General features: G+C 42.8%; 1 protein-coding gene across 8 annotated transcripts in view; it reads left to right on the top strand.

Annotated features, from left to right (window-relative positions):
* LOC112459665 (fat-like cadherin-related tumor suppressor homolog) overlaps positions 1-24464 on the top strand; it is a 328575-nt gene that overhangs the window by 283392 nt on the left and 20719 nt on the right. For 6 of the 8 annotated variants that reach the window (XM_025023888.1, XM_025023891.1, XM_025023893.1 and 3 more), the window contains exons 6-8: positions 6652-6713; positions 20320-20475; positions 22300-22410. In XM_025023888.1, the coding sequence (XP_024879656.1) occupies positions 6652-6713; positions 20320-20475; positions 22300-22410 (329 nt within the window). The remainder of the gene's footprint in view (positions 1-6651; positions 6714-20319; positions 20476-22299; positions 22411-24464) is intronic. The other 2 variants (XM_025023890.1, XM_025023889.1) reach the window with 1 other exon arrangement.

Genomic DNA, 24464 nt, shown 5'->3' with positions numbered 1-24464 from the left:
TTGACAAATATTGTTTCTGTGACTATACTTTTATAGTATTCAGTACTATTTAGTTCCTATTACTTTGGAAAACTAGTTACAAGTAGTTAAACTGCAGAGTTGCCAAAAAAATAATTGCCACAACTATTTAGATTTCTCTCAGTGCAGGAATCACTGTTTTCTTAAAAATTTTATTCTGTGACCTCTTTTATCTCATGTTTTTGTTAAATATATTATCATCGCTTACACTTTTTACTAAGAAGTGTGTATTTAGATTTTCAAGAAATGCAATAGAGAGAGAGAGAGAGAGAGAGAGAGAGAGAGAGAAATCATGAAGATATGATACATTTACACAATAATTGGTGAATTTTTATTATTTTATATAACTATGTTCTAATTAATTAAATTTTTATGGCTTAGATAAATATTTAAAAGCATGAAAGAAGAGAAGAAAACAAAATTATTTTATAATAAATAAAATAATGACAGCTTTAGAATGTTTGTTTTTAAGTTTTTCTTTATGATACTCGCGCATATTACATTTCTCATGAAGATCGGAGAATAAAATGCTTATATATGTAGGTACTGTTTATATACAGAAAAAATTGTTAACAATTAGATTATCCGATTACTTTATCCTCCTTCTTTCCCTTCGTGAATATCCTTTTAATTCGTGATCTACATTTGGCCTCTTTATATGTATATCTTCAGGATTTCGAAATATTAGGTACACAAATTGATACAGAGATTTCCTCAATATGCATACATAAGTGAAAAACGAATGGAAAGAATTTTACGCGGTAATAATATTATGTTTATTCTGATAACGTACCGATTTTATACTAGTCTTTTGTAGTCTGATTTTATTTATCTACATTAATAATTGATTTTATATCAGTTGAGATGAAGTAAAACACCGCGTGAGAAATAAAATTTGACATTATTAACTTGCCAAAATAGCTGATTGTTTATGGTTATAATATACGTAATACCTCTACAGGCTCTACATAATATATCTCATAGACAAATCAACTAATTAAGAAAGAGCAATATTGCTTGAGCTGTAAAAATCAATTACATCGATGACAGATCGATACACGTGTAAGTTACGAACTTGAAGTGAACTCTACTTATATAATATCGGCAAACTTTGATCGCTTATAATTATTTTATCGACATTTTTGTATTAAGGAGGAATATTTGATTTTAATTAATTTTCTGAATATGCTGCTAAATTATTGTACAGTGAGATTGTGGGATTAGATGCTCTATATCGACATCGCTCCATTATTTAATATTTTGCACGAAGTAGAAACGCGAATTTATAGCTAGTTGTGTACTGTGATTTGTCGTAATGAGTAATCGCAACTCACAATTCGGGTTGCCGAATAAAAAGAATTCTACCATGCTGTTTGTCTCGCTCTCTCCAGCAAGCTCGTTTTTTATTTTATCTCGGATTACTTCGTGAAGATGAAAAGATTGCATCACCGATTGGATAACAATGTCCATCGTAAGATTGAATTGGTTGTTTCACAATTTTTTTAATGGCGACCGAGCACACTGGCCGGGGCGAAGTATTCCTTATTTGCTATTCTGAATCGAAATAGATTGTTCGAGAGAAAAGTATGGATATCATTGCGAATACATGAGACCACCGATGTTGTACATCGGAAACTATCAGGGACTCTGTCCCAGTTTCTGCCCCGGCGGCAATGCCACTCCACCAACAGCAATTACTGCAACGTAATACAACGGACGGACGGCTTCCAAATTCCGTGTAATACCGGCTAAATTGGTTTCCGCCACCCCGAAGAAGAGGTATCGTCGATTTTATTGCCGTTCGCCGTCGCATATAGTCCCTTTCGCGCGCGACGGGATTATTATTTATTATCGGCGCGTCGCGTCGTCCGATTTTTACGATAGGCAGAGCCGGTGACTGTGTCGGATTGCTCGGTTGCAACACGATCAGTTGGACTGAAGCGAAATGAACAAACATTTGCGCCCACATCGTCGCATTTATCTCCGCAGAAAGCGCGATGTATCGCCAACTAGTCTCTCTCTCTTTGCGGCAAATACGCCGCAGATTCATATTTACTCGGCGTTGTTACGCTCCGTCGGGAAACCCCGCGTGTAACGAAGCCGTGGCAACGAAAGAAATTGCGGTTTTTACTAATGACGATGTTATGATAGCTCCAAGTCGCTATGAGTTCACGGGTAACTACCGGATACGCGATACTTCTCGCACCGCAGGTGTAGAACTCGCGAGTCTCACAGACCGTTTTTTTTTTTTTTTTTTTCTAAAATCTGTTTCACAGGATGTGTAATTAAATCAGTAAATTTATATGTAATCAAGCCAACGAGATAATAGCTGATTTATTAGTTGCAATTTTAACTCTTTAGATAAAAAATAAATGAAAATCTCTTTGTGACCGTAATGCTAATTCTAGAATTTGCGGTAGAATTTCGACTCGTGAATCCTCGCGCATTATAGATCATATAAAATAAACTTCACCTCTTTTTCTACATCCGTGATGCCAGCAATGTAACACAAAACCGATTAGTCAAACGGATATGTACTCTTACGTTGCCCCGTTGTTCGCTAAGACAAATTACGGTGCTATATAATGGTGCAACATTGTGCAATTAAACGAGTAATTGTAGTATTATAAAAGCACGGTTAAAGTGGAATTCGACATTCCTAGTTAAAAGACACTACTAAGAAGACGGCAATTTCTCAGGCGTGGTTTTTTTAGTCAGGAAACCTTTCAGCAAGAATTATAGAATAGCGTACACCGTAAAAAAATCTGGTCGAATTAATTGGACGTCTGGTGGAAAATGAACGAAGCAGATTTTTCCAATTAATGCAACCAGAAATTCCAATTAATGCAACCAGAATTCCTATTAATTCAACCAGTATTTTCTGGTGAAAAATGAACAAACCAGATTTTTTTTCGGTGTATGAAACAGCATATCCGATTTCGGATTGGTTTCATTATACAGCACTTCTCGATTTACTGTCTTTTTTATTATATTTTATTTTAAAACTTTATCCGCATTTTAGATTGTCTTAGACTCATTTTAAGCCGACAATATCGGGGGAAAATTAACGACCGTCGCTTTTATTGAAATAAGGCGTTGCGCGCGAGCTAACTGTAACATTGTTTCGCGACCCATATTAAAGGGTCTTCGTAAAAGCGTAGCGCCTTTTTTCAAGAAGAGTTGCGGCCGGCCGACCTGGTCTGCCGGGGAAACTCGTTTCCGCAATTAAATCACCGGATCACTCGATTAATGCATCACCTCGCTTTCGCTACGCGCGGACGCCTCTTTCGCATCCGCGCGCGCATTCCGCGCGCTATCAATCATCGGCCGCCGCGGCCTCTCGATCAATTTTCACGAACGCCCGATAACAAGCAAGGAGACCGTGGATCTTTTTTTTTTAATCTCCCGGAACGCGCGTCGCGTTGCGGGTAAGGGGGTCGCGGCCGATGGAAAAGGTCAGCTCGGCAAAAAGGCTGCTCCATCATGCCCGCTCTAGAATGCACGCTGAAATAACGCGTCACGGTATATTGCATGCATGTGCTTTACGATTACACCGTCGTCCCTCCGCCCTCATTAACATTATGCGGCGCGAGGCCGGGTGTGTTGTTTTACGATCTAAAACTATATACACCCGCCGTGTGTGTGTGTGTGTATGTGTGCACGCGCAAATAAAAGTTTTAGAAATTTTTCCTCGCGGAGGAGTCGCGTGTTAGATTAAAAAAATAATGAACTCCCGTTCTTCTTGAATGAATAATAAAAAAACGCTTCTTTCAAAATATACCCAATGTTTTTTTATCTCTTACAATTTCATTAGGAAGTATATTTTACCCGTCGTATGTATATACGTTTTCCTTAACGGGTGAAACAGAATATTTCGGGCAAAAGGTGGTTACGCTCTTCGAACATGCATATATCTCAGGTGCTAACCGGCGCATTCGCGCGCCGGCGGGGTCCTCTAGTTACCAGCAGCACGTAGCTAAGATACGACGATGGAGAGAACAATGGTGGGTGTTATACGGCAGTACGAAATTAGATTAGATAGATCTTGGTCGAGTAATGCGACCTCGCTCGCGGGAACGAGCTTGCACAAACGAACGGCACGTCGTAAACGTTACACGACCTTGTACGGGTATAGTCGGACTAATCGCGCAGTTAGTCGCGCATTTGGCGCGTAACGCGCTGCCATACCGCCGCGCAAAAATGTCACCCGCGATAGGGCGATTAAATAGGATGTAAAACGCGATATTAATTAAACCTGTTAAGCTTATGGCGGTCCCGGGGTCGCTTTAAAAAATTCTCGGCTTTTTGTTAAACCCGGCCGTGGGCGTTACAAAATATACTCGACTAATTTCATTAATTACGCGACAAGTGGAGAAATATGAGATTTTATTCCGTGTATGTACGTCGCTGATTGCCGAGTGGTGTTATCGCTATAAACGGTCGCAATTCATATCAATTCGATTAATGCATCTGCCGTTTTTAATAACTGACAACGAAAATGGAGAGGCTTTATCAAAATATCAAGGTGCTTTCTCTCCCGCTTTTTTTTATATAAAAATTTCATGCGTGTGTTGTTTTTGACTAATGGGGCGCCGCCGCGTGATTGAAAACGTCATCGAAAAGACTTGACTCTCAGGGAAGCTCCCCAGTTCATCAACCCTTTTAGGTTTTTTTATTTTCCCGTCGTGAAACTTGCGATTTCTTTAATACAAGCGAGCGCGAGACCTCGGCAGGCAAATTTCATAAAACGCTCGCTCGTCCGCGCCGCTCGTGAAAGACAGATAATCTTAGCTCGACATAAGGGAATAATCCCGATAAAACTTTCTCCCGGCGAGAGATGAGCGGCCTTTAAGCGGCCTTTCCAGTTACTCCGGCGCGCGCGGGCGCCGTTAACCCGGAAGCATTTTTCACCATCATCATAAAATATTACTCCGTCGAGCGTTTCGCCCGGTACTTCGAGAAAAACGTTCTCGCGATGTCCGTTGGGAATCTACGCGCGAGAGAAAATAAATTCGTCGTTATCCCGGGGAGGATTCTTATTTTGCGATGTTGCGCCGCCGCGATCAGCGAACAACGCGACCAAGTCGTGTTGACGATAATGTCGTAAATAATTTTGCCCGACTCCCGTCGTTCATTTCCGATAACGAATTTCCCGCTCGCGGTCTCGTACGCGCCCCGCGATCCGCTCTCGACGCGCGCGCGCGAACACGTGGGCGTGCATTCCTATCAAGCCGAGGGTCGACATGGCCCAGAGGATGAGGAACGAAAACGAAAAGCAATTATTTAAATGCATTCTACAGCGCCGGAGCTCTGTACGTTTGCGCTCGCAGCTCGATCGAACGGCACTTCCCGCAATTTCCCCTTTTTTTCCTGTCCATCGCTGTGCCTTCCGTTCGCCCCCTCCTCCCCCCTTTTTCTCGTACTTCCTATTTGATAATAAAAGAAACGTGACCGAAGGCCGCGCCACGTCTGAAATTGTCGGCAAAATTTACGGAGAAAGGGGCACAATTAATCGGGACTTGAAACGGCGCGAATTCGATTGAATAACAACGGAAATTAGATTCGAAGATCTTATAAGTACTTCGTTACTGGATCGTTCCTGCGCTCTCGTTCCATCGTGGTTTTCACAACGGTGCTCCGTTAACACGCGACGACCGACGAAAGCGTGGAACTAGTTTTTGTTTTAATGACGGCGCCCCGTATCGTATCAGTTGCACGAGTTCGGATTCACGCCACGCGCTAATCATAACGGGGCCGCAAAGTTACGAGGAGTCTTGTCGGCGGCGGCGGACCGGAGGCTCCGAGCGGAACAACAACGGCTTCCGCGTAACTCAATTAGCAGCTTGTGATGTAATATAAAATCTAGGGCGTCACCGATGCTACCGTCACCGGAAGCCGTAAGACTAATAAAGAAAAAAAAAGAGATCGCTCTGGCTTTATACAACGCGCGCTAAAGGGCTTCTTTTTTTTTTGTTTGGTGGTGTCGCTTTGTTGAAGCGTCGCGCTTTTGCGTCTCGTGGAGGCTTTTGCGCGAGATTTATCTTCACTAGACAAACTTCTGTGTATCACGCTTATTATATAAAAACCTTAAAAACATTTCTCTATATTTGTATGTCTCTCTCGTTAATTATTTTACAAACAGCATTTTGCTAAAATTAAGAGATGAACTTATCGTTTTTCCTTGGATTTCCGCAGAGTGATACACCGGAAGAATTTCTCTCCCCTCGTCGGCGGCTTCGCGTCCGCGAATTTTTGCTCAATCGAGTTTCCGAGCGAAGTCCCATGATGAAAGGGATTCCATGGAACGTAAAATAAAGCTCGATATCGCGGCGGTTGAAAGAGACAGGGAGTACTCGTCGCACGGCAAAATCTGAACGCTATAATTTTGCCCGGGCTCGTTCCATCGGACCGATCTTTGTCTCGGTAAATGGAGGGCCCATACCGTTCATCTACCGCAATTCGAGGGTTGTACCCGCTCCCTCGTTCTTCACTCGCGGGATTTTATCGAGGGAGGGTCGTCGCGCAAAGTGCCACCGTTTTACTGTTCTGCCGCGGCACGGAACGCCGCTCGATTTCGTTATTTATTAATCGTCGGACAGCCCGCTAATCTCTGCGGTATTTTCGGTGTTACAGGTCTCATCAGCACCAGTGGCAGGAAGCTCGATCGCGAGAATCAAGCGGAGCACGTGTTGGAGGTAAGTCAAATCGAATTTTCTTTTTTAAACTTCTATTGTCACCTGGGGTCAAAGTAATCTCATTTTTTGAGTAATATATCTTGAGTACTATGCAAAATTTTGAGCAAAAAAACATTGAAAAATGAAAGTTATGATTTTTTCCGCAAAATGGATTTTTTTTCGAAAATTACATTTTTTAAGATTTTTTTAACATGATTGCACTCAAAAAGTAATTTTTTATGATAAAAATACATTCTACAATGTTTAAACTTAATTCTAGAATTTTTTACGATCCACTTAAACTCTTAAACTGTTAGTTTTTGAACAGCAGCTGCTCGAAAATTGGTTGGGGTCAAATTGACCGCGTGTGACAAACGTGTTCGAAAAAAGAAGTGTGACACAACCGTGGGTTAACATCTTCCATAGCAACGTAATTGCAAATGAGTTCGAAGCGCGAATAAACTTCGAGGAAACAAAACAGATTCTGAGCGCATCGCGTCTTCGCAGTCGGCGATGCTTAAACGACGATCTAATCAGTTTCTCAGAATCGTTAGAGCAAGTCGTGTTCCCTAATGGCGCGCTAACACTAACAGCTGATAGATGGATTAATGCCGCATCTTCTTTCTCGTTTCGCTCATCTATTCGTTCCCTGTTCATTTGTCCGTTTCTCGACGATACTCGTCGATAAAGTTTCTGGAACCGTCGTTTTTGCTTTCTCGCTTTACTCCGACTGCTCGTCGTAGGCACTCCCTCGATATTGTCGGAGTGGAAATGAGGAAGAAAATCGCATCCTCCGTGAGATTGAAAAGTAAAATGAGGAAAATGAGGAAAATCTGCTGCCTCCGACGATAAAAGCGAGAAGGCCAACTTGAGGGTAGCACGGCGAGAAAAGGGGTAGTATGAACGGGGGGGAGGGGGAGGCGAAAGGCCGAGAAACGAATGGACGACTTGGGACAACGATGGAAAGAAAGAGGGGTTGAAAGCGGCAAGAGAGACGGCCGAAAGGAAGGGAGGCTTCGGATAGAACAACGCTGAAAAGGGTACAATGGTTCTAAGAAGAAGAAGAGCCGTAGGGTGAGACACCGGGGAGGCGAGACATTTCTCTGGGGAAGGTCGACGGAGCCTCCCCGGGGAATTTCTACCTGCATCGGGATTAAAGAAAGAGCTCTCGCGATAGTCTCACGTCGTGTACGAGCGGTAGACACTGAAATTTCGCAGGGGCGATAAAAGTAGGAAAAGAGGCGATACCAATTTCACCAAAAGGCTCCTATATAGAATTCGATTGATAGAGTATAGCCTAACTTTTATCCTCTGCGTTTTCCTTTTGCTATCTCCGCCAAGCACCCCATCTTGAGCATTTCGATATAGCTAATAGACCTTCTACCTTTTCCCCAAACTGCTGGAATTTCTAAGACATTTTGAAGAGAATTTTACTGATTAAGTGTAAAGATACAAAGATCCGAAAAGTCTTTTTTATCGATGAGTGACTGTGAACGAAGGATCGCGTATAACACTGTCGTAAATTCCAAAAATTCGAACGCAGTTTCACCTTGATCGCAAAAGTTGCTGTATGTGTCTATTATTCTAATTCTATTGCAATTCTCCACAAACCTACGTCAGCGTCTTTCTTATCTGGCACCACTCTGGCGTTGTTGCACGTTCAGAAAAGTTTTGCAAATAAAATTGCAGATATAGTTCTCAGCATTATTTCGTTTCCAGAAAAAAAAAACATTTCTCGACGTTTCCCATTAACTTGAACTTCGACTTCTTCCCGAAGTATTAAGAGACACAACAACTAAGTGCTTATGCCATCAGTAGAATTTCATAGGAATTACAATGCGGCAGACTCTATCGTAGCGTTCGCGAAATAATGATTACGTAATGCCGCAAGTTTTCGAACAAATGCGAAGCAGTTTGTAGATTTTATTTTTATACGTATTTTTTAAATTTGCATTTAAAGCTAGATTTTCTGAATTATTCATGACAATTTAAATGGTTCTGATACTGTATAATCATATCGGGTAATGGCCGGAGGAAAAAAAACACACACGCGCCGAACATTACGGTGGCAAAGTATTTCGTAATTAACACAAGCATATACTCGTCCCAAATTAAATTGCACGTTATTGGTTTTAATGGCCGTACTCTCATTCATTCGCATGTCGCGCACAGTTTAAATTTCCAGCGCATCCCACACACCAATCTAATTAAGTGCACTCTGTAACAGAATAGGATATCAAATCATATCGTCGCTTTGCAACTTTAAAACCGTGCATCAATATTTTGTCTCTAATAGGACTGTTTGGCGAAGCTCAGCACCTATTTATCTCGAGACAAATAATATTTAAACTTTGTGTCTTGGGACAAATAATATTTTCCGGAACATACACCCAACGAGCAGAGTGGAAGACCCTCTAAGTATTTAAGTTCGCATCGTGTGGGTCTTGATTTCGTTAGATATATCATTACGGGAATTCTCCAACGGAGCCGTGCCGCGACCAGGAAATCACTTTAAGAGGCTTTGATCCTTCGATGCGGGTTGTTAACAGCGTGTTTGTGTTCGTAACCGAGTTAAATGAGTCTCGGCTCTAGAAACAAGAGTTCGTGAAAACGATCGCCCTCCCTGTGCCTCCCTCGCTGTCACCTTCTTGCGGAGGGAAACTTCGACAATTTTGCAAAGCCCTCCGCCACGAATAATTAATGAACGCACAAAAGCTTTCTTTCGGCGTAAGTCTCGCCGATTACCCCTTCGTTATCAATCACGCGGATTAAATCGCTCGTTATTTCGGCTCATTATACTTTTTGAGGGAAAGACAATGAAGTTTTTATCATCGACAAACCGTAAAAAATCTTCAAATATATTTTCATATTTTATGCCGTCACGCGAGAGCAACCATAAAGCGAGAGATTTCATATTTCTCCATTGGTATTCTATGCATTTAGCTTCTATAAAAAGAGCTCGATATACATTCGAGCTTTGTCCTTCTATATTAGTTAAAAATCCATTTTATTTTCAGATAGCACAGTCGGCGAGTCCTATCATGCCGTAACCGTAACTATGCCGAACATTGGCGAAATTGATATCGGCTGAAACAGCGATATTGGCAGCATGCTCATCTAAACGGGGCGCATATCCTGGTAGATTCCGCGTGGATCGTTAGACTTTCTTTTTACGGCGCATCCGCTCGCTCGCCAAACTCGTTTACCTGTCATCGATATACCGCTTTACAGTGTGTACAGGCCGATGTCAAAGGGCGAGCCGGCTGGCTGGTATTTTGGCATGAAAGGTCAACCGAGGTTGCGCGACCTGGTGACCGGGGCAGCCACGCGTGTCTCTCTTTTTCATAATTCCACGTATAATTTACGAGTCCCGGATGTACGAGTCCCCGTGGCTGGCCTCTGCCATGAAGAAACCAACCCACTCGTATCTCGCGCCACCAGGCGCGCTTTTTTACATACCGTAATACGTAATACGTAAAGCGATGAATCTAAAATATTGACAGTACTCGTCTCGCTTTCGACAGCGCGTGTAACGACAGTGGATCACGCCACTGTCCGATGGCGTTTGCCATATTCGATCGGACAGACTCGAGCGAATTGAAGTTAAAGTTGTGTCGCGAAAGGCAGAGAGGTACAACTGTTGAAATTCCCAAGTATGTGACGATTACTTGTTGAAGGACTTTATTGACGTGAGATTGTTACCTCTTTTTGGTCAGGCTTTCAACACCCTTCTGTTTTCAGGTGCGCTTCAGATACTCCTCCTATTCAAAGTAAGCCAGAACTTGCTTACTACCGTAGAACAGAGCTCTCTAGCTGCCGCTTGAAGTATCCGCTTGAGAATATTTCATCGAAATTTATGATCGACCGGGCGTACTTGAATGCAAATCGAAGTCGCCGATAACAGATAATCCGGCAAGCACGTAAGAATCAATTTTCCCTCAACGTGTCACTCTTGCAGACGCTGCAGCAAATTTTTGAATTCATTTCCCACCCTGTCTTCCGCAGAAGAAAGAGTAGTCGACGGGTAATCCTGATGAGAAATCGAGATAGTTGGAAGTATTTTAAAAACGCGGTAGATTAATTGCCCGGAACCCCTATTTGGTCATGCAAATGTCTTACTGCGCTTAAGTAACTTCAAAACGAAGCATTTTTACTCGGGCATAAGTGTCAAACAGTAAATTGTTTTTAAGAAACTATTAAATGACCGTAATTTCGTTTTTCACGATCGCGGCTCGTTGCTCTCGCACGTTTAAAGTAATGAACAGATCGATTAATTGTAAGTTCGCCTGGCCGCATCTGCTCGAAAGTATTCCGCGATCGATAGCGTCGCGTGTCCGTGTGCGTGAATTCCGGCGACTCGCGAAATACCATGCCCGCGCCAGCCGCCCTTTCGTTACCAAAAGCTTTTCGCCGCAGTCTTCTCAATAGGCGCGATTTTTCACGCTCTTCCTCGACCGCGACGTCGAAAAAATATACTGCCTTCTTTAAGAGACACACGAACATATTTCAGGTTCGATGCCGTGCACGATCGGTCGTTTTCAACATGCACCACGTATATTAATAAGGGCGGCTCGAACGGCTTGGCTCGAACGGCGCTATCCTTCACGAGGTTTCTTCCGCAGGTTCGCAGCTTTCGCTCGAACGCGGTGCGTAATGCACGCCTATTCCCGACAACGGCACGTCGTAAGGCGAAGACGAATGTCGCGCTCGCTCAGCGTCTTTCGAGGATGATTAATGCCGAAACGTGTGATTCATCCCGCATAGAGGGACGCGCGCGATTCTGATTATCTCTAGTTTGCACTCGACACATTAGATATGCTTATTCGAACAAATGTATCGTCGCACGTCGAGTAAGATGAATCATCACGACTCTGCTGCTATTCTTACTTAAGTTTGTTTGTATTATTTAATTTTAATTCAATCTTTATTTTCTTCAGCTTATGCCGAAGAAATGGACTTGATTTACAAAAATAATTTAACTCATCCATGTAACCGTAATACTTAATACTATCTATTCTTCTTTACTCTATTTTTCTGGCTTTATTTAATTCAAAACATTTGTTTAAAAAAGATACGTGGTAAATATTTATATATTGAAAATAGACGGCAGTGAGGATCGATAAACGACGTAAGATTGGGATTCTTCTGGAGCAACCCTCTATTCCACTCTACGTCTTGTTTTCCTCCCATTTACATTCTTCGTCGTCTACCTTACTACCTCGCCGCGAAACCCTTTGCCCTGCTTTCGTCGGTCAGACACTCAGAAACGCTGAAGTCGCTTAATTGAGATTCTTTCCGTCATCTTTCGTACGCCGTCGTAAGGATTATCGTCGCGACGCCCAACTTTCAATGTCTGATCCATCTTGCAACGGAAACTTCCAAGCCGGTGCACGTGACGTTACCGTGACAATAAGAGAGTGCTGCGCGACGTAGCCGTTGTCAAAGGAGCCGGGAAACAATGGTGTATACCGCCTCGTACGTCGTTCGGAGATAAGAAGTTTCGCATCTCGGGAAAACATCTGGAGAAATGCAAAAATATCCGTTGAATTGTCATCGTATACATCGGATAAACTTACAAGTACTTTACTCAGCGCGTCGGATGAAAAGAGTAAATGCATCGCTATATGTGCAGCAATTGCATTCTTCAAATAATGCATTTTTCCATTTTTGCGAATTTATTCTATAAGACTCAAAATTCCTCGCTAAATTAAATGAAATGGAGCTTGCACGAGGAGCACATAGTGTCTCCAATGTATTTAAAGAAGCTAACATCGATATCGAAAGAGTTAATTTTTTTGTTTCGCAAAAGACGTAAAGCTCGAAATATCGAGTTATTTAATTCTCTTTTCTCTATTGAAATACGAAGTGCAAAGGAAAAAAAAAAGATTGCTCTGCTCGCACATCCAATGCATAAAGCTGTGCAAAGCATAGGGTATATAATTAATGCCACTCTCCATTCGCCCAGTTTCTCTCTCTGTTTGCCTCTCGCGGCGGATCGCAAAAGAGTTCTCGGTCTTTTACGCGCGGCGCTAGTAGGCAGAAAATAATCACGATGAGTGTCCAGGAATCTCCGTGGCGGAAACTCCGCAAATATATTTCGTGCGTTTCGGCCAAATGACGAGATACCTACGGAGCGCGGTCGAGGAAAATTCTCGCGAGCAAAAAAAAAACAAGTTCGAGCGTGCACCCTTCGTTGCGTTCTCGTGAATCTATTCTATTGAATCTATTTATTTCTCGTGAATCTATTGCGATTCAGATCGTAGCACGTAGTTGATTGATACGCGATTGATTGTTGAAAACTAATCGATAGTTTCGATCACGGAAGGTTCTAAGGAGAGTTTATCGCGATCAAACGTTTCCGGAGGAAAGCCGATATTCGTCTAGATAAAGCGCGCATACTCCGCCGTGTAATACCAATTAGAATTATTAATTGCACCTTAAGAAGCGCGCTTTAATTGAAGGTAAACTTTATGGTTGTACGTTTGAACGGGGAGTTAAGAAAAAGGAAAATACCGTCGCACGCGCGCGGGCGCGCGTGGCGCGTTTACTCAACGTTTGATACGGTGTGTGCAGAAACCGCATCTCTCTTGGCCTTCCAGACAGGGATTCCAATTATTAACGACCGCAATTACGCGCGGTGCTTTCTCTGATAACATCTTTGGAGTCTCGTCTCCCGCATCGGCCCGTTCGTACCGGTGAGAAATGAAAATCGCAAATTTACGACAAGTTTGAGAATCTTTGCTTCATGCGTTCAATTTCGATTTTGTTAATCTATAAAATTCCATTTGTTTGCTCGAAAAATTGTATATCTAATTATTTTTATATTTATTAATTTACTAATTTGCGAGGTGTATAATTGTGATATGTTACCGTACCATTTTATATTGCCAATCTTTTTCAGGATCAATTGATAATAATTGCCTTAAAAGAAACGAGGCGTATCTATATGAAATAAGGCATCGCAGACGTTTCGGAATATCTGTAGGATGAAGTTGATTTTATTCCGACCTCAGATAGCCGTCCTTTAGCGTTTATCTAGCCGCTTAGTCATCTCGCGGAGTTGCCATAAGCGTTTTCCAATGCCTAGCTGCTGGCTAAATGATAGTTCTATCCGCTCGCTACTTTAAACGACTGGTTAAATACTTATTTTTCGCAGATTAGCTCATCGTATATACGTAGCGTAGATAAAATACGTTTATTAATGCGGAATTTCGCTTTGAATTTCAAATATGATAGAAATGACTATGCGATTGAATATGTACACTTTACTTTTGAAAATGTTGCAGCTGCGACTAGTATGCAACAAAACCAAATTCCCGATTTTGGAAAGCAATGAATTGTTAATAAATCAATAAATGCATAAAAATGCGGTTAAGTTTAAAATTTTAATATTTATCGTTAATATTTAACGTTTTTAATATTTATCGTTATATGTATTATCATAATAAAAATATTAATATTTCTATTGTTATTATTTTATTGTTTAATATCTATTACAATAAAATATAAAATGTTTGATTAATTTTACTAAAATATATGCTAAAATTACAATAATTATTCAAAAATTACCAATCTGCTTGGTAATTTTTATCACGTTGTTTGTAAAATATCTTTTGTATATTTCAAAAATTCCTTGGTTGCCAAGTTATCCCAAGTTTGTAGTGAATTTAACGATAAAATGTAACGAAAAATTCTCTCCGTGTGAGAAGAAAAATTAAGGAGCTTCAATATTTTTAATTCTTATTAATATGTTTAGGAGAAGGAGCGGGTATAAATACAAAAAATAAAGCTCGACTGATTCTAAAAGAACTGGAGTTAGCTTGAAAAAAATTTATCAACAGATTTTACTTTTCGTTGAAGAGTATGCTGCAGCTAATATATTTAATCAGTTTCTTAAAAATGTTTCAAAAAAATGTTTACTTCGTCATTGTTTGGAGACAAGATTTTATCGAACATCTTTGAAAGTGTAGAAACGAATGATGGGCGCTCGGTGCCAGATACTCATGCACTACAATACATATATCGAGGAATCGAGCTCTTTCCATCGAAATTCAAGAATTTGGCAAGTGTACATCTGTCAGTGCGTTACAACTCCGCTTCATGTCCGGAGTAAACGACGCAGACTCGTAACCATCTGATGAATAATGAATGTAACAGAACACTGCAGCTGCCGAGTCTTTGATCAAACTGTCGGGGTCGCTCGCCCCATTAATCTTTTATGATAATCTATCTATCGTGTAGTCATTTCCGAAATCATACTCCGTGCGTGCGGGCGTAAATCCCCGAAGCGAACGGTCGCCGGAAACGGCCTCGACCACGCGAGGAGCCGGCACGAAGTCGAATCTCCTTCAGAACGGAATTCAAATTATGCATGCTTTTCTGCTCCGGCGAGCGAGTGATATTCTCTTAACGATCTGTCGGTTTACTCCTCCAAAGAGAAAGAGCGGAAGAGAGGAAAAGATTGAGAGAGGAGAATAGACAGAAAGACGGTCACGATACTTCGGCTTGACAAGTATAGTACGTAACACTGGCGCGCGTGTTCGCGATCACGGCACTAGCATCGCGAGAAATTCAGTTTTTTCCCCATTGTAGAAAAAACCGCGAGTGCCATATTTTCCGGAAAATTAACCTTCACAGAGGAAGCCTGCGGTTCCGGAAACGCAAATTTATTACGGCGCGAAATTAGCGGCGGGTCGACGCGGGTTTATTCCGACCAGGTAACGCGAGAGACCATAAGGAGAAATTTCCCGCGGATACGGACCCCGATCATTATTAATGTCGAGCTTTAGGTGGATCCGAGAATATTTCGATATTCTCGAAATAAGCCCGTATTTCCCATTGTGCTTTTCACCGTCCCGTTATTACAATGAATCGGTTTAAGCCGGAATTTTGCTTTTATGCAAGCAGAATAAGATTATTAAATCCCGTTCGTTCATTTTATTATTGCCGCGTGTCCGATTTCGCGGGTGAACATTTCGATTTTCTGACGGACGACAATGTGGAGGCTGAGAATAATGCTATCCTCAATGCCGTTAGGATATACGCCGAGCGATTAGTACGTGCTTATTCCTGCCCCGAAAAGAGCCGTAAAAGTCAACGCGCGGCTTTCGAGACGGAGGACGTTTCGAGAGGCGCAAGGTACGTAATTATTTTACGTCGTCTACGAATCAGCTTTTTCGCCGTCGCCGGTGCTGATTCTTCCGCGAATCTCCAATCCGTCGCTCGACGGTAATGTTCCAATGACGATGGAACTTATCGAGGTTGGGACGCCTTTTCGATGTAAAAGAATCGCCTTGACCGGAAGACGTCAAGGAAATATCGTCGCTATAAAATTCGCGAAACTTTCGCCGAATGATTTCTCACGTAAACCGAAACACGCGGTAGTCGATCGATCCAGTCGACAATCACTATGCGAGGTAATAACGAGAAGAGCAACTCCTATACGGAGAAGAGCTACTTTGCGAAACCGCGCGCGGCATTTCACGTTTTCAGTTCCGAGTTTATTATAGCGACTGTCACGGCGGTGCCTCGGATGCCCCGTAACTAGTGGCGAGTTCCTTGAATTTAGCCGCAAACGCGGGGGTTAAGCCCGGAGAAATCACCAGAGGCCGTCGAGGTAATTACGGAGAGCCGAGCGAAAGAGGAGCGAGGGAGGAGGCGACGAAACGGGAAGATGCTCTGAAGAACTGCTCGGGCAAAGCATGGCTATTACCCCCGATCACGAAGGAAAACGCGAGATCCTCTCTAGAGCTGGAGCTTCGTAGCGGGATGAACTTCTCGTCGGGGAAACGTCGCCAAGTTATTCGAAAAATCCAACGGTTTTGTCACTCGCTATACTCAACCGAGACCTGTTTGAGTCGGGGAAATAATGCGGCTCGATCACTGACGCGCGAAAACTGTCACGATGGAAAACTGCACATCTTTCGTCTTCCGACATACTCGCGTTAATGGTGAAATTCTGTTAAGGGAAGGAAGGGGCAATACTTTTTCTTTTAGATTAATTAAACTTTTGCACCTCTTATAGTATTACTTCAGAACTACATTTTACTTACGAATCCTTTGATCAATATTGGTTAAAGGATTGGTCAAAGGCTGAAAAGGATCGTCTTCTTAACTAATTGAAAATGGCAGGTTTTTTGCAGAATAGCAAAAACCTTCATCTTCGTTTAATATCAAATGTATTTTACTTTAGATAGATTTGTGAGTTAAGGAGCAGCGTTACATAGATATTTAATGTTGAAAATTAAGAATAAAATTGAGATAAGTAATATTTTTCCTTGATGTTTTCGGTAAGAAAAAAAGTTCTAGATGTATCAAAGAACTTACATAGACCCGGTATCCGAATTATGCAGTATGCCGCATAAAATTTTATAATAATTAATTTCAAAGTAGAAATGAATTTTTTGTTAGTAGAAAGTTTGATAGTTTCGACCATACCATGCAATCTCTCGAAAAATATTCGAATATTGTGCAATGACTATCAATGACGATATGTTGAGATGAGAAACCCGATGGAAGTTGTCGTCAACGCGTAGGTCGAATGTAAAGAAGAAAGAAGACGTATTTAGTACGCAGCGGGATAATGATCTTTACTTAGAATTCGCATGTTTGCTGAGTTGACTCGCGTTCTCGGAATCTCGCCAACCCTTTCGTGCATGGTTTACATAGATTGCATACCGATATTAAACCGTCCCGGTAGCCCAAAGCGCGCGAGCGCTCCGACTGAAATGATAAAATTGCGAGTGCTTGAGGAGAGTGCGAAGAGAGGGGGGAAACTTGCGAGACACCTTCGGGCGAGATACGACGACGCTCGGACGGATTTAGCGCGATCGGCCAAGCGTTTAAATCTACCACGGTGTAAGAGCCCATGTTCATCTTGTACAGGGTGCTCCAGAAATGGGACACTTAATATATTCCTCCGCCTTGAAGATACGAGAAGATGACTGTGATGAAATTTATATAGCCTCGAAGGAACGAACGCGACATGGCAGACTCCCGGTGCTGATGTGCTCTCCAAATTCATTAAATGGGACGCACATGTGATTTTCGCGTAATTAAAGTCAAAATAATGGAAAAATTACACTATGATGACTCGGAAAACAAGCTGTTCTTGCATCATATTTCATAAAGCTGTTCCCGGATTTCATAACCGATTTTCTCGTTCCGAGGCAGAGGAGAGTATTAGTCTGCGTTCGTTTATTCACATTGGGAGCTATTGCAGGGAAAATAAAGTTAATAATACATGTTATGTGCATTATATATTTTATTTTAAACAAATGAATGAACAAATTGAATGAACCAAACAGAAAATGCAGACTAAAAGGCCCCCCATGCAGGTGTGCTTTATTTAATTTAATGAATTCGGATCGTTCTGTATAGAAATGTGACAGTGCCATTGCGGATAAGCGCGTGGCCGACGCGAATACGTATACGGAGGGAAATCCGGAAGTGTTTCGCGTCGTCGTTTCGCAGATGAGAGTGTCCCGGTAACCAGCCCCGACGTCCGGTGTATAAAACGGAGTTTCGTACTCCTAATTTAGTGCAGGTGTTACCTCGGAGGATCTGACGCGCATAGTCTCTCTCGCGAGATGTCCCGGGGGACATTGGATTTACGTCGCGGTCTCTCCGCAGCCTTTCCTCCGTTCTCTCTCTCTCTCTCTCTCTCTCCCTCTCTTTCTCTCTCTCGGGCGGAAATTGCTTCGTGAGAGGACCGATTATTGCGCCGAAGAACGACGATGGGAACGTCGGGACGAACGGCGGGGACCCGAGACGGAGAATTTCGTAACCGGTCTGCTCTCTCATCAGTCTACCCGGCGGCTCTTCCGCCGGACGGATGGACAGATCGCCCGACCAGTCTCGTAATAGAGCGCTCGTCGCGATGAGTCACATGCTTCGTTACTGGTCCGCGCAAAGGGCCGCTCTCTAGGAAACGGATCTATCTATAGAATTGAGCGCGGAATGGAATAGGGAGCGTTTTTCTTACGAAACTGGGACAGCCAAGATTTATAGGAGATTTATATAGGAGGTAAAAAAAGTAATCGAGAATGTGGCCGGCTATTATCAGACGTGCGACTTTCGTGGAGACGCAAATTAAATCTTGTGACTGAAATTGACGCGAACGATGAGCAAACGCCTAGGTATCTCTGCACAACTTATTTACCAAGTTTAATTATAAGTCCATCTGATGTCGGTGGCACATGTTCTGACGTTCACTGTAGAAACATGTTTATCTCGGCGCTTATATCTGTTGAGATTAAAGAAGCAACTCTTTTTTAAAAAGGTCATGTTCCGGTCACATGTAAAAATGACCCAGCATCTAAATTTGAAATCGTAAAAATTATGCGGATTTCAATCTCCGTTCACGCGATTCTCGCGGCGCGATGCGAGTACGAAGGCCGGAATCTCGGATTTGCGACGTCGTCTCGGATGCGGAGGAGGGGGACACTTGGTTTTACGACCCGAAGTTCCTCTCTTCCGGTCAGCACAGCCGACTGCCCAGATCGTACGTGCGATATTCGCGCATGAAAGTCCAGGATTTTCGTAGGACGGAGGAGAAACGTGAGCGATAAGACAACGACTGCAGTAAGCGCGAGAAAAAGGGGTACGGCCGTACGAAAAGTCGTACCGGCGGAGAGAAAATCTAGGAAGCTATCGCATTACGACTACGTGGAGGAATACCTCTTGGACTTCTTCCTAATGCACTTTTCTTTCGCCCTTTTCCCATTTTTCTGGCTAATAACCGATGGCGCGAAGGAAACCGAGGGAAAGTGTATTTGCGCACGTGTTTCGCGCGTTTTCCCGAACAATCGAACGAGAATATTAATTTATGCGCGTACGCATAACTACGTTGTAGTTGCGGAATTTGAATACACCAGATATTTATCGCGCAACATCACGCGGAAAGAGAAAATGAGAGCACAATTTGTATATTAATAAATGCCTCGATGAGAAAGAGAGAGAAATTGAAATTTGCGTAGTAAAACCGATTGCATGCTTTCATTACGAGAGATAGTAATAAATCGAATCAACGATATGTTGATGCTGTGATTTGATTTGTTGATAACTCAGTATCTGTGTTAATTTAACCATAAATTAATCAGAATTCGTATTAACTCGTTTATTCGCTGAAATTACCGTTGGTGGCTTTTCAATATTCAAATATTGCTAAATCCGCTAACATAACTCTCTCTCTCCCTTTTTTTTCTCTCACATAGCGATATTTATAATATTTTGTAATTAATAACATTTTCATATTTATAGGATTATTATAACCGTATATTTTTCTTTATATTATCGAAATGTGATTATCATAAAAATAAAATTTTAAATTCAACGGTACAACGGTTTTACATAATTCATCAATCATCAGTCAATCTTTCTTACTGCTTTACATTTTTTTATTTCAGTATTTATTAATATCTTTTAGTTTTAATACACAGTTATATGTTAATGTAATTCTGTAAAGTATACTCTACAATAAAATTTACATCTAATATATTTGTATTATTTCACATGTATCTTTGAACGATTGTGTCGCGGTTCTAAACGTAACGTGTAATATAATATGTTTGGTGATATATTAAATTATTCTATTACTGTAATTGTGGGGGTGATCTCGTGCTTTCAGGTGACAGTGAGAGATAACGGCAGGCCACCTTTGTCGTCGACTACGAGAGTCGTCATCGAGGTAGCGGACATTAATGACCACGGTCCGGAATTCGAGCAGAAGTTCTACACGGTCCAGATTCCAGCGTCGCCGGCGACCGACAAGCCGCTCTTCCAGGTAGAAATTTCTTTGAGTTTCACCGTGCACATCGCATCACACCGCGCTCTTCCCGATGGGCTTTCCATTCATCCGTGTTTCTTGTAAATACATTTCCACCGCCGGCGAATGGACAAGGGACACAGAGAACAAAGGCGGTCGCGAACGGCGAGCGACCCAAATCTCTCCCCGTACGATCCTGCTTTCTCCGTTGTCGTCCCCGTGTGTGTAAAAAGCGCCTACCTTTGTAGCATCTCGCTGTACATACCGCGCGTTAAATTGTTTTAATTCGCATTGCGGACGACGAATCGTCTCGCTACATGAGCGTGTAAAATTCTATTCATGTCTCACGTTGTTGGTCGTCGACGCGCGGCCCGTAACTTGGCCCGGAATTCGCGAGTATTCCACAACGCACAATTCACAAGAGCGTCACGCTGTCGGGCCATAAAAACAAAAAAGAGATCTAGCCTGATATATTATACATTATACCATGGAGCAGACTGCTTGCGACTTTTCCTATTTTCCCTCCTCCCTCGCTTGTCGTTGTCGTTTTCCCATCAAAGCCTTCTGTTTTCAATGTATCTTCTCAATGATCAAAGTAATCCATCACCGAGGGGTGGAGAGAGGTATCGTCGCGTAGAAAGGGTAGATTTAGCTTATGAACCCTAGCACGAGGATCCCCGGCACAACCGTCATCCTATTTCTCTCTTCCATCTCTTTCGATCTCTCTCATCTTTCTCTATCGCTCTCTCTTTCTCCCGTAACCTTTGTGAATACGAAGGCGAACCTCCATGTGAACGTCGCACGTCCGCTGCAAACACGAGCATCGGCTGGAGGTCGGCCGGCGCAAATTAAATTACGAGGCGTCGCTGAAACGGTGCAGACCTAATTGAAGACGAGAGAATTTACGACTTCGATCCAAGGGAGATCAATACTTAAATACAGCGCGTTTACAATTAAGCACGACCGCGAGATTTTGTCGTCACGTAACAGCGAGAAAAGAAAGTCCTTTTAATTTATATTTCAGATCTAATTGGCGTAGAGAGATAATTAAAAAAAAAACGCAAAGCTTATCGCATCTTAACCGGTGTAGTAGCGCGTATAAAATGTGCTACTTTTCATTACAGTTATGTCGGTCGATCCTCGTGCACGTGCACATACATACATACACGCACACAGGCACACACACGACACAAATATTAATGTTATTTGTTTACAGCTATACTATACACATCCGGAATGTGTTTAATCCGCGTCGTGTTACGAGAAAACAGGAAAATACGGAGGAAAAACGTTTTTTACTTGCAGCACGATGCCTGAAAAATACACAAAACGAAGACCGAATTTTCCAAAACGAGAGCATTAGCTTTGCATTACGAAACAATACCCACCAATCTCGTTGACAGAAAAAGCTAAAAATTAAAAAATCTCGCATCCGCGCGCATGAAACACAAATTAAATAATTTCGCGATCGCTGTATGTACATACCTATGTGACACCGGGTGCAATATCACGCCGATGATAAAATGAGAACACGTGCGAAAGTAATTATGCAAAAATGTCAGGCCTTTCTACTTAAAAGGGGTGTGCAGAGCACCGCGAAGTTTCGCGCGCGGCTTTATTACGTCGGGAACTTGAATGGGCTTCAAGTTTTTCTCGGGACGACGACGTGAGGTCGGGGCGACGTCGTCCGTGCCCGTCGGCAGGAAGAAGGATAACGAGGATAAACGATCAGCGCGCAGATACGTATAGTCGTCGGGAAGGGGGGGGGGAGAGAAAAAAGAATCGAACCACCCGATAGAAACAGTCCTGAGGCTAAAAGCTGTCCTCTCTGGTTCTCGACAGAAATCGAGGAACCGCTCGCGGGAGTTCGACCTTTCGATCGATACGTTACTAGAGAACGGGACTTGGGAGACATTTAGCCCCGACACCTTGTCAGGAGATCGTATCTTCAGGGTAAGGACACCTTGGCACGTAAAATAAGCGCGCCTAGCGCGGTGCGAGCGAGCATACAAATAGAGCTCTTATATGTATATTATATTTTATATTTGATTATGCGGGAACTGGCCGGAGCGTTTCATTTTTACGCGGGCCGTTTGCGTTGATTCATGAGCGCTTTTATGCCGATTGTATTTTTTAATCCATATTTATGGTTATATATATATCTTTCTCTCATGCTATCGCTGTGCCCGTCGATAGGACGGCCACGTGTACACGCACTTGATTGATCACACACCTTGACTGGTCGCACGTGGTAGAATTATTTCTGAAAGCCAAGTGTAGTCGACGAAGTCGGCAATTATAATGGATTTATATAATTATGTATATAACAGCACTCTATTCGGTAATCAAGCTTCCGTGCGCGACCACTCAAGGTTTACAATTATTAATTGAATGTTTTGTCCTATCCTGTGCACAATCTTTATATACCATATGTATATACATATAACATTGTTGGCATTCTTGGCTGCACTCCTTTTCACCCCCGCGTCTGTCTTTCTCTCCGTTCCTCCTCTTCGCATCCTCTCGCTCTCTCTTTATCTGATAATTCGTGCCTCTCTTGTGCTCGTCTATGTGTATTGTGCTCCTGAATGTTGCCTTATCGTACGACGCGCGGCTGCCGCCTGAGAATGTTCCGTTATCTTATCGCTGCTAATGATTGCACACCACCGAGGATCTTGCGGTTTAGCGAGAGGGGTATCGGGGTACCGCGCTTGCGAAATTTTCCGCTGGATTCCCGGTTCGGCACGGGTCATTCACGTCTCGTCGCTACCTCCACAAGTCGAAGGGATATATTTCCCAGGATCATATTGCACATCACGCGCAACGTCCGCACGAGATACGCGATCGAAAAGCATCTCACCTCCACGAGCGAACGCGCAGCTGGAGGGGAAATAGGGCGGAACGAGATATCGCGGATTGTACCTGCGTATCGTTTCAAACATCGAGCGTAAGTTTGAAATTGCAAATAACTCAGGTAACATGGTACATGCAATGTGCGAGGATACATATGACGCGTTAAAATGCCAAAAGCCAGCCGGCGCGGGCGCGCCAAGAGAGACATCAAGGGGTACGGTCTCGACGCCTTTCGCGCGGAGTCGGATAAGTAATTAGTCAAGTTTATCGCGCGCCTCCCGATTTCTCCCGTTTTCCCATGCTGAAAAGGATGCCGGAAGGAGAGAAACGCGATCGCCGCTGGTGCAGCAACGAACGAGTCGGCAGGGTATACCCGGAGAAAAATGTTCGCTCCAGAGAGAACGAGAGGAAGAGAGAGAGAGAAATACAAGAGCTGTCGGTGGAAACAGCGGAAGCTAATGCACAGACAACTATATTTTTTCCGTGTACACGCCTGGACTCGTCCGTTTTGCCGGGAATAACACGTGAATACACTCGCGGGAGCGAGTTGCATCCTCCCATCGCCGTCGCACCGCAACAGTTTCCGGTTTCGCTCGGCTACCAATCTTACTCTCTCGAGTCCGCGGCACCCCGCGATCGCGATCGTTAGCACGCTTGAGACATCCCGCGATAGACCGCGGAGGAGAGCCTGCTGCATCTTGCTATCACGACGATCTTTAGCTCTTTCTCGATGTACCGCATGCGGATTATGCCACATTGCGCTTCGATCGAAGACTCGTTGTTTTTCGCGACGCGCCGCGCCGCGCCGTGAGGAACGTATATAATTGCGCAAGTTGCATCTACCTCTATCTCTCGCGAGCCTGAGTATGCAGTTTGCGTTTAGACGTTTAGAGGATTGCAGAAAGGAGCGTCTTTTATTTGAAAGATTTTTTTTTTTTTTTTTTTTTTTAAGAGATACTTGTGCGCCGATACGAGTCATTTTTACGATCTTTGAATAGGAATGTTTATGTTAAATGACCAGAGATGTGCGAACTATTTGAATTCGAATTTTTATGATTCAAATCCGAATAACTATTCGAAAATTTCGAATCTGGATAGTTCGGATACGAATCATACATAATATATACATATATTGTCAATTTTATAAAATCATA

The sequence above is a fragment of the Temnothorax curvispinosus genome, unplaced genomic scaffold (genome assembly GCF_003070985.1).
Source record: "Temnothorax curvispinosus isolate PA1 unplaced genomic scaffold, ASM307098v1 QBEX01010053.1, whole genome shotgun sequence".
In the NCBI taxonomy this organism is placed as follows: domain Eukaryota; kingdom Metazoa; phylum Arthropoda; class Insecta; order Hymenoptera; family Formicidae; genus Temnothorax; species Temnothorax curvispinosus.
The sequence above is the reverse complement of the archived record's forward strand: the minus strand, read 5'-3'. Positions and strand labels throughout refer to the sequence as shown.